At 39.9% G+C, this 11487-nt stretch overlaps 1 protein-coding gene across 2 annotated transcripts in view; it reads right to left on the minus strand.

The window, feature by feature from the left end:
• The window catches only part of GPLD1 (glycosylphosphatidylinositol specific phospholipase D1), a 31929-nt gene that overhangs the window by 2036 nt on the left and 18406 nt on the right, over positions 1-11487 (minus strand). For both annotated transcript variants that reach the window (XM_069809216.1, XM_069809217.1), the window contains 16 exons: positions 11444-11471; positions 11217-11356; positions 10167-10232; positions 9482-9605; positions 8810-8949; positions 7508-7694; positions 6372-6482; positions 5294-5368; positions 4754-4910; positions 2643-2784; positions 1976-2075; positions 1787-1880; positions 1012-1188; positions 542-702; positions 249-275; positions 106-156 (listed from right to left, as the gene is read on the minus strand). In XM_069809216.1, the coding sequence (XP_069665317.1) occupies positions 106-156; positions 249-275; positions 542-702; positions 1012-1188; positions 1787-1880; positions 1976-2075; positions 2643-2784; positions 4754-4910; positions 5294-5368; positions 6372-6482; positions 7508-7694; positions 8810-8949; positions 9482-9605; positions 10167-10232; positions 11217-11356; positions 11444-11471 (1780 nt within the window). The remainder of the gene's footprint in view (positions 1-105; positions 157-248; positions 276-541; positions 703-1011; positions 1189-1786; positions 1881-1975; positions 2076-2642; positions 2785-4753; positions 4911-5293; positions 5369-6371; positions 6483-7507; positions 7695-8809; positions 8950-9481; positions 9606-10166; positions 10233-11216; positions 11357-11443; positions 11472-11487) is intronic.

The raw sequence follows: 11487 nt of genomic DNA on the forward strand, positions 1-11487 counted from the left end.
AAGACTTCTGCAAATGAGTAAGATACATATGTGAGGTGTTGGCTAGTATATGCAAGTGAGGTAGAAAGATGTTATGGAGCAACAGACAACAGTAATTTTTCTCACCTTTCTTTCAGATTTCACAGTGATAACAGAACTCCCAAATCTTGATAGTTCCTGTAAAATAGTATTACTTATTATAATGCTGTTAGTATTTTTAAACTGGGACTTTTTAGTTTCTTTCAGCAGTTTGTTTTCTGCTTACTTACCTCAGGAGAAATCATGACATACTGTGCCTGAAGAAGAAAAAAAAAGGGATAATAAAAAGTTAGTGGAGAAAACCACACTAGGAGAGTAGATGACCAGTGCATTAACCCTGGCCCCTAAACAGCAAAGTAATTCAAGAACAAACAGGAGGAGCCAAATCACGCAGATTCAGAAACAGAAGTAAACCACCTGTTTTCTGAAACCAAGTTAGAACGTGCTAGATATTTGTACTGGATGTAATTAATTAGCTGTCATTATGACCTCATGTCCTGATTTCACTTCTATGTTTTCTTACCCAGTCCTCAGGACAGGGAGATATCCATGATTTGCAGTGGCCTGTCACATTCCCTGAGGATGCCTGCTTTCCGTTGTAAATGTAAACACGGCCAGCTGCCCCACCAAACAGTATTGTGGTGATACTGTTAGTTCGCAGTGGGGATGTCACAATCATTTCATCTGAAAATATTACAAGGATGACATAACACATCAGAAGTGAAATAATGCTAAACGAAAACACGAGAGAGTTGGCACTTACATACCTCTAGATGCCATGATTCCTATTAATGATGACAGTTAAAATGTTTCAATTTCTGACTGAGTTGCTTGGGATTTTAGGGATGCCTCCCCACAAGGCACAACGGAATACTGGTATGAGTCAACTGAGGAAGCAGACTGTTTAGCTCTTGCATGAATATGTAGGTGGCCAGCCTTCCTGTTGCCAAAAGTAAAACATTTCACCTCTGATCTAGATTCATCAAGCTTTACCTAGTCCATCGTCATCCAGGTCACTTAAGCGTACAACTCCTCCAAAGCGGGAAAACCTCCTGTCCCCACTGAATGTGCTGAGCAGAGAAGGCTCGGTGCTGTCTGTCAGATCGTACACCAGAGCCAGTCCAGCTTGGTGCAGCACTGAGGATATAAATGAAATCCTGGACAGGCTGTCTGAAAAAAAAAGAAGGAACAGAAGCTGAGCATCAGACATAGGAATTCAGGTTTAATACTTGCAATACGTTGACAGCAGGTAATACTGGCATTATGTGATATGGACAAAATTAATATAATTTATGAAACAAGATCAAACATTATATGGCATTAACACTAATTAGCACAGAAACAATCTCTTAGCAACAGTACCAGGGGAAAAATGCATTCAAGTTAAAGATAAGAGTTCTACGTTTTGACTTTCTGAATTCCTTACTGCCTACTGCCAGAGTAAGGACAAATTACTGTGTTGTTTTAGTTCCAAGAAATATGCAGTCTACTAGCAAATCACTGCTACGTAAATAATGCAAGGTAGTAATGCTGCTAAGCTAATTTTAAGGAAGGAAAACAAACCATTGAAGTTGAGGCATAATAGACAGGACTCTATATGTAAGGGTCTTCTAGGTGATTACAGTGATATTATTTTTTTAATATTTTTTTTTTAAATTGCATGGCAATTTAAAGGTCCCTTTTCTAACTTTTAACTTTGTATCTGTCCTCTCGTCATACAGAAACAAACGCCCCAAAGCAGAAATGGTTTCCAATTTTCAGGACATACCTGCAGTAGGTGCACCCACCACCAAAACTCTCCGTGTGATCCCAGCCACAGACATCACACCACTGGCCAGAGACAAACCCGTTCTGCCCATTGCCTGTAAGGTTTTTAAAACACCTATGTCATTTCTACAGAATGTCACTTTTTACTTCAAATTATTCATAAGGTCCGATTCTATAGAAGGAGCCCTACCTTGACTCCAGTTACTGCAAACCAGTGCTTCGTGCTTGGTGGGTTATACCCATACACCTTCCCAACACTCTGTCTGACATCCGATGAGAAGGGATCGCAGCTTGAATCACAATGCAAAATACATTTGTATGTAACAAAGTATTTTTGTACATTCAGCTAGGATTTCTCCTCTTAAAATATTTTCCCCTTTTAGTTTGGAATAACAGTGGCTGCCAAATTCTAGAAATCTATTTTAGTAATTCCCATGCTTGTTCTAACTAGTTACACAACATTTAAAGCACAGACTTGGTTTATCTACTTCTTAATCACCTGATACATTTTTGTGTTGGATTTGCCTTTAAAAATGCTATCTCAAAGAACGTGCTATCTATAGGATTATTTTAGGCATGCTTACTTGCCAGCATTTTTGTGTCCCCTCTCCCCCTCCCTAAGAAAACCCAAGAAATTAAATATTTCTAAATAACAAAGACCCTCTCTATAGAGGGTCTAAAGACCCCCTCTCTTCCTGAGGAAGGGTGAAGGCAAAAAAATACGAATTTAATAAAAACATTCTAAGCAGGACAAAGAGGAAACTTCCTGAAAAGCTAGAAGTCTAATCTATTACACATCTTAAACATTGTAGAAGTAGGGCAGAATGGAGGAGAGCAAGCTGTCATATACAACACACCCAGCACAACTCCTCCATGTAGGGCTACCAATCAGCAGTAATGTTACATTCTCCAGCTGGCAGCTGTCAAGTGAAAATCCAAACCAAGCGTAGTTTTCTTCCCCCTTCACCATCCAGTTGGCATCCTGTACTGAAAGAAGTCCTGACAGACCAGAAAAATATGAATTAAATCTTGGTGTACCCTGGCATAGAAAAATCTGTTAGCAATATTCCACTGATTAATCCTATGACAACAAGCTCCTATACGCAAAGTTACACCGTCCACGATATGACACCAGTTATTACTAACTTCGCTTGCTCAGTCTGCAAGTATACTGGCTGGTGAAAGCCTTTATTCAACATAGCCTGCTTCTAAATCCTTGCAATAGCCTACACAAAGTACATGAAAGCTATCGGTCAAGCCTGCCCTAAGCTAGTGACTCCTTCTTAGGGATAGGACAGCATTGAAACTGTTTATCAGAACTTGTAATTCTTCAAGGCTGGTGGGTGGGGGAGCTTCAAATTCTGGCTTTAATTCATTCTGTGTTTTGGTTTTGCAAAAATGTCAGTCAGCAGTGTTTTGAAACCCATTTTCCTTGCGGTTTCTAATTCTACATTAAGTAGAATAAGCTACAAAAAATAAGTGTCATTGGAAATCTCAATTACATGATTCTGACAAAGCTCTGAATACCTGTGTATCCTGCCCAACCCCTATTAACTTTATTTAGCTCCATAGGTGGCCTTTCCTCCCTCATTCACAACAGTCCTCATCACCTGTAGTCATTAGCTGTATTCACTTGTAGCATTCCTCTTTAGCCACATGAAGGAAGATACAGAATGATAAAAATTCATCTTTTGAGGTACGCTTGCCAATTTCCAAGGAAGACCAGTGAGTCTGCCCTGGCATCACCGATACACAGTTGAATCCATTGCTTTAGCAAGGCTTTCAACACTGTGTCCCACAATGTTCTTGTATCCAAGCTGGGACACTGCAGTCTGGATGGGTGGACAACCAGAAGGGAAAAGCCTGGCGAGACAATCACCCTCGCACGGCAGCGGTTAGTGCCTCTGAGAAGTGGAGTGCCTTCAGGGATCTATGTTTAGACTCATCCTGTTAAACACTTCTATAAATGATTCGGAGAAGGCAACAACATGCTCTTTCATCAAGTTGGCGGATGACGGGAGATTGGGGGGGGGGTTATCACCTGAGGGCAGGGCTACCATTCAGAGGGACCCAGACAGGCTGGAGGAACAGGCTGACAGGAACCTCACAAAATTCAGCGAGGACAAATGCAAAGCCCTGCCCCTGGGAAAGGAGATGCTCCCAGCGATACAGGCTGGGGACAGACTGGCTGGGGAGCAGCTATGTGGAAAAGACCCTGGAGATCCTGGTGGGCAGAGAGCTGAGCATGAGGCTCTGACAACAGAGACGGCCAACAGCATCCCAGGCTATGTAAGCATGGCAAAGAGACTGAGAGAAGTGATTGTTCCCCCTTTACTCCTCCCTAGACCATACCTATAATACATTGTTCAGATCTGGACCTCACAAAACAGGAAAAATGTTGATAAACTGCAGCAAATTTAGTGGAGGGCCCCCAAGATGGTTGGGGGCTGCTGCACTTGCGCTGTCAGCCGAGACTAAGGGACTGGGACTTATTCAGCCGGGAGAAAAGAAGGTTTTGAGAGGACCCAACAGCAGCCTGCCTGTACCTATGAGGAGGTTAACAAGGAGATAGAGGCAGGCTTGTCCCAGTGTACCAAGGTACTCAATGCCTTCTGTGCCTCTGACTTCACTAAGCATAGTGGGAGGACAACAGACAATGAGCATAAGCTGAAAAAAGAGAGGTTCATACTGGCTGTAACAAGACATTTTTCTCCCTATGAGGACAGCCAAGAAGTGGACCGGCTGCCCAGAGTGGCTGTGCAATCTCTGTCATTGGAGGTTTTTAAGACCTGACCCGATAAACCCCTGAGCAATCTGGTCTGGCTTTATTGCTGTCCTCTTACTGAGTAGGAGGCTGGACTAGACACCTCCTGAGATCCCTTTGAACCTGAATTATTCTATGATTAATTAGGAACAAATGAACAGTCCCATAAAATATGGAAGAGTTAATTTACTCAATAAATATTACCTTGGTCACTCCTGTTGAAATAAGAGTAAAATGCAACCACAAATCCTCTCTGCTGCCCACCACCGGGTGCATATGGAGAGCCCACAACCAGATCAGCATTTCCATCCTCATCAACATCAGCTGCCAGGAGGGACCAACCAAGATTACAGTAGGAATACTGAAATAAACAGTTAGTTTGAGGCTGAAATGGAACCAAAACCACCAATTCTGTAACACAATAGAGCAACTTACTTCTAAAGAGCTAACCTTGCTTCTGATCAAATTACCCTCTCACTCCCTGACTTCAATTTTGTTTTCTTTGGGGTTTTTTGCAGGGCTATGCACTTTCTGTTCACCTGCTGCCTCCCCTGCACTGGAGTACAAATGTCTTTCTCACATACAACCAACCTAGGCAAGCACCTGCTTGCACTGTCCCCATCAGTTTAAATTCCCTTGCCATTAGAAGCTTGATTTTAACATTCTTTTTTTAAGCCCATAAGCCCATTTCCCCTTTATCTCACCTCCTGTTTGTGTAGCCCTGTATTAGCCTGATCAATATACCTGACAAGTTATGGTAATGTTTGGTTGAGATGCCAAGCCTCTTCCTTCAGTGCCAAAATAGACATACACAGCACCCTAAACAGCAGGAAAAGCAAATACAGCATGAGAGCATCTGCATGTCAACACCAAGAATGAAATCCAAAACAAAGCACAAGGAGTGAAACAGTTCTGCAAGGGCTAATACAACTGCATTTTTCCTATCAGAGCCTTCTCATAATGCTGACTTTTCCACCCCAAACCTAAGAACACCCATGCTGTTATGGGTACTGCTATAACCAGGCAACAAACTAGAGAAGTACAGAGAAGTACATTTTCATCATATCATGGGCAAGGAGCAAGGACAGTATACTGTATATTTACATTCGTTATACACACATTCAGGTGGCTCAAATTTTGTTAATTATTATTTAAGGCAATGGCACACAGTGCCAGGCATAACAGATCCATGCAATTTTCCAAGCTAGTGGGTACACATAAAAGCATTTAAATTACTATTTAGGCAGCTAATTTAGTATCTGAAATTCTGAAGAGTTTTAAGCTTAATGGATATGGTTTAAATGAAAACATTTTGCCTCTCGGTTTGCATGGGCTGAAAATACTCAGGGACCATTACATGGCTTATCTAGTAAGCTGCAAGTCATTAAGCCTCTGTAACTTGATTATTTTAGCATGTGTGTCTGTGTTCCTATCACATTTTAGATATGATCTGTTGGCCTGTGACAGCAGATGACGAGGCTCACTGACCCATGAGGTCCGTTCCAGACACTCTGTTCCTAAATAAAAAGGGTACACTTGTATTTCATGAATGGCTCCTTACATTTCCAGCACATCAGTGCTGCATAGCTGCAATCTGATTTGGATTTCTAATGCGCAAAAAGGCCAAGAGAAATACAGATAGCTGTCATTGCTGTAGTCAAAATACCCACAAAGGTTATAAACCTTTGTGTTTAAATTACAGTGTCACCTTGAGCAACAACAGAAATTCTCTCTCTCGTTTCCCTGTTCAAAAAAATATGGATCAATAAAAATGTTCTGTTTGGAGGGAAAAAATCCCAACAAACCCATGTGAGTGGCTTACTTTGTAAGTAAGAAACTGAGATCCCACAGAAGGTGCTCCAACTGCCAGATCTGGCAGCCCATCCTCATTGAAGTCCAGGATTGCCAAGGCAGAACCAAATCTTCCTGAAGGCTAAAAGAAGAGGGATTGCTCTCATGAAAATAACAGATGTTTTCAAGACAAAACCATCAAAACCTAATGCACATTTGCAATCACAGCACAGGGAAGAACTGGAAACAGAGATTACAAAAATCTATCCCAACAATTCTTAAGATTTTCTTCGCGTCACTATTCTCCCAAGTAATAACTGTCATGCTAATACACTAACTCAGAGTCAACTGTTCTGTTTGAGGATGTGGAGTTATTAAAATATAAGATAACTGAACACAATATGGCGCTGCTTTGCCATTTCCTCTTCTGAGCCTAGTGCACCATTGGTATTAAGTTTATGATCTTTCCTGTTAACAGGATTATAGCTGTGAACCACTAAAACACTCTATAAGAAGACAGCAGCTGTTACTTCACAGTTTACAACCACAGAAACAGATTAAAAGGAAATGTATCTCATCTCTCTTCTTTGTGAATAAAGATATTTTCTACAGAGGATCATCTTTATTACTCAAAAAGATGATTCGATCCTGCTTCTCAGTTACAAGCCAGTCACCATCATGGTAAATTGTAGTCTTCTCTTTCTTAAAATAACATGTACTCTTAGTAAAGACAAACAATGGTTTTGTGAGAAGTTATCCATTAATGAAAAAATGTAGCTTCAAAGGAATTGAAACTTATATTGAATTAATAACTTTAGATGAAAAAGGAAGGGAAAATCACAATATTTTCATAAATGCAGGGACCCAAATGAGCTACACTGTAACTTACAGAGACACTACCTCCATTTTATTCAAGAGCAAATTATGTTCTAATACCCACTTATCTGGCACAGTAATAAAAGTGAACCTACAGATCACCATTGCTTTAATTGTTCCTGTGACTTATATAACAGTTATTTTTCTTGAAAAGCTTATGACATCTTTTTACCAGGAGGGGTATTTCAGGAATAATCTTCATACATATTAATGATACTGTTGCTCAGTCAAAATTTACCACATTTGCAGGCAAAACAATTTAAGTGAAAATTACCTGTCTTGACCTCTCACCTGATGACCCTGTAGTACTTGGTCAGCTTTCTCATCTAGATCCATGTCCTCTGGCGGCAAACCTGACTGATTGCCATAGACCACATACACCCGTCCTATCTGAATATGGCCCAACGTGCTGTACCCTGGTGCTCCAACCACCAGATCTTCATATCCATCCTGGTTTAGGTCAGCCGAGATCATTGCCCTGTACAGCAAGGGAGTCGACAAAATAATAGCATTAGCTTCCGGACTATCACAACATTAGAAGAGAATAAATACTTTTACTTCTTTCAGGTGAACCAAGACCTGTCTTTCCCCATCTATTTTTGTAAAAATCTACTCAGCATTTTTCAGATTTTTGTTTTCTTGAATTAAATAAAAACAGAGCCTTGAAGATTCATCTTCCATTAATGCATCTGAGATCTGTAGGAACTGCTTTTTACTTACTGACACAAGGCACCTGAGAGCAATCAGAGCAAGCATATGACACAGAATACAAAAGATGAAATTAAGTATCTTTTTAACTGAACCTCTGATTTAATTGACAGACTTAACAGTAGATAAGCAAAGGGATCACAGGTCTCAGTAACATGTTGGAGTTTAGAGAGGGAATGTGGAGAGAAAAAAACCTAACTACCGTTAATTTGGCTGGTGTGAAGTAAACTCAAGGATTAAATCTTCAATTTTTGAGTCAGAAGAAATAAAGCAAGATGAGCAGCAATGCAAATTTATTTTATTACTCTTCTCTGTTGCAGGTCAAGCTAGAAGCTCTCTGGCAAGGAAAGAGAATATGCCTCTTTGTGTCCTGAATCTATCTTTGAACTCCCTCCTAGTGATCAATTCCGGATGGAGAATTAATTCTGCCCAAACATAAACCAACAACCAAAAAAGGGTAACAATGTTCCCATACTGTTCAGAACTAGAGCCAATGTTGGTTCTAATTTTAGTTCCTTTCATTCTGAGCTTGATCACACACAGAGCATTGAGCTCCTCCACTAAGGAGAGAGAAAGTAAAAAAATGACAAGACTACCCTTCCAAAGAAAGGGGTTATCTGACTAGAATGCACATCTGAATGGAAATTTTGCTCTTGATACAGTTTTATTCGACACAAAGAGGCTTACGCTAACATCTGAAAGAAAGGTCTTACGTGTTAACTTGTTGTTCTGGCCAGACAATGTAAGCCATTCAGCCAGATTTGTACCACTAATTGATTTGGACTGTCACCTTTAAAGAGTATCCAAAGACTAAACATTAATATTCTGTGGGTACTCAAAATTATCAGAATTTAAGAGGGAGGCAGGAAGAAAAAAATTACCAACCATCCAAGCCTAGCATAGGGTGAAGTCAGAAAATATGAAGCTGCTGGCTTGGAGATGTGCTTAGGAGATTTTTGATGTGTAGGTGCTAACGCTCTCCAGACATTGGTTGCAAAAGCATGGTTTATCAAGCGGAGGGAATTCTGAAATAAAAATAATAAAAGAGACACAAAAATAGTTAAAACACAGGCTGAAACTCTAGAACATTATGGAGCACCTCAAAAACCAAGTCACCAACAGTGGAAATGACCACATTGGTGTAAGTGGACTCTGACTCAGGTCACAAGCACCATTTCATAGAGACAAAAATCTGTATGCTCTAAATGGAGCACTGCTATGCTTTGTTGGGAATTCTTAACCCCCAAAAGTGATGATATGATTCTGTAAAATCTAAATACTAAAGCGTAAATACTAAAGATATATTTTGTCATTTTTGGCACTGCAAGATGTGTCCTAACTTCACTATACAAGGAGCAAAGTACAAAAATTGAATATTTGCAATGTATGTAAAAATATACAGATTAACAATGGCGCTGGAAATCTCCACGAAGTGGAGTCAGAGGCTACTGTTAACATCCAGAGACCCTGCTCCATCATGCAGCATTTCAGATAGAAATTAGAACAATTTTATACAGAGCTGAATTTTACCTGACACATCTGTCACTTCTCACTTACTGTTGCCCAAGATTCTGTGTTGAAGTGAACTCCTCTCTCTGTATAGTTTATATTCTTTTCAGGTGTGTTTGTAAGCAAAGAAGTTGTATTCTTGTGACGTTCATGTTTTGATTGTTTGCTTTTGCTAAAATAAAAAAGACAGTAATAACAATTAATATAGCTGAATTAATGACTGGAGTATTTTATGACAAAGCTAGGAGAAGCAAACCCATTGTATGTGATCAGGTGGCTATTTCTCCCATGTATAAATGGAATTCTCAAGAGATACCAGTTAAGCTGGTTTCTCTTGAGATGTTTGCTGGAGGAATACATACACTTGTGCTCTGAACAGCTGAGTTCCGTATTTCTGCACATAAATCAGGAGAGAATTTAGCTATGGTAATGGTAAACATGAATCAGTAGTTTCATGATTAGTGGAACAAAGAGTGACAACCAAATAAAGTGTGAAGACTTAGCATTTCAAGTGTTAGGTAATATTCTTGTCCTTAGGCTGGAAGGTAGAAGTCTCTCTCAGGTTCCGCACAGTTCCCCTACAGGAAGCTTACTTACTCATGTTAAGAGAGACTCAAATTCGCACACAAAAAGATAAACCAAAAGATCTCTAATTTTCAGTAGCTCACTGTCCACATTAGCAGAAGACCCTCTTTTCATCAGTAAATCTTTGAACCGTCAGAGCTATACTTACACGTACTTGTCCTTGTGCTCCCTTGTGCAGTTTATAAACAGAGGGTTCTCAGGCAGGAAGCAGCCACTAAAGAAATATGCAGAATGCATTTTAAAGATTTTCCCACAATGGAAGTGAAACTAAACATACAACTTTTATCCTTACTGATTCCTCTATTAGAATTCATCAGTTTTCTCAAGAAACTCTGCTTATTCAAAATTAGAGCACCATTACAATCCTTAGAAACCCCTTTGATATTTATTTTAATGACCTTGATTAGGTTCTATATGAATCTCACATCTCTTTATATAACTTTTAAAGGAAACTTATTGTAACATTCTATTAAATCTATTAATCTAAAGCACTTTTAATGAAAGTGCCATTCTGGAACAAAGAACAAAACAGATTATGCCATACTGTATTTCAAACATAATTTCCCAAAGCAGCTGCAGTGATATTTTCCATATAAATGGATGGATTAATTGCCACTGTTGGTCCTACAAAGTTATTTAAGTAAGATTACACTTGCAACAGAGCAGTACAAGGCTAGAACTTCTATAAAAATACGATATTCCGAGTACAAGCCTGACCTTCTAACACTAGAATATGTACTCTCACTCTTTCTAATCCTATTTGCCTTAAGCGTCTGAAGGCAATATCTGACCTCCCCTAGGAAGGGACATCTTTGCTGGCTGATGACAGCAGCGAGAAGGTGCAGCCACAGCCACAGCTCAGAGTGCCAGGCCAGGCAGAACCTCAGGGCATGGCTACGCAATATTTAAGCAGGCCCTTGAGTATGTCTTAAAGAATGCCCCAAATTTTCCCTGTCGAGTATCAGCTGGGCATGCCAGAGCCTTGCCTGGGGAAAGGAGTGTGAACATGTGACAAATGTGAACTCAAGGCCTATGTAATCCTCTGCACATGGGTAAAAGACAACCACAGAAATCCCCTTGTCCAAGTGAGGATTTAAAGCTCAGCACCTCTTCTAGGAAAGAACTTGCCTTCAGAAGACAATTAAATGGGTGTCAGGACTTGACTACTGCATTTCATGTTGCAGGAAACATGCTATACCTGGTTCCATTCTCTAGCATATGGCTTGTCAGCTCAAAAATATTGTTTGTCCAGAAGGCCATGTCATCCACTCCTCCGAGGAAATACTCATGGAACTTCTCCACCAGAAATGGAGATTTACTAGCATATGTTGGAAAAAGCTAAGAGACAAGCAACATACTTAGTAAGATGGACTACGTTGTCTTCATACTATATATTCATTTTTATAAAGAAAACAGAAAACCAACCTTGGCAACAGCAAGCCTTTCTCCATGCCTGAAAAACAAATAAT

This window comes from Haliaeetus albicilla, chromosome 21, assembly GCF_947461875.1.
Source record: "Haliaeetus albicilla chromosome 21, bHalAlb1.1, whole genome shotgun sequence".
Classification (NCBI taxonomy): Eukaryota; Metazoa; Chordata; class Aves; order Accipitriformes; family Accipitridae; genus Haliaeetus; species Haliaeetus albicilla.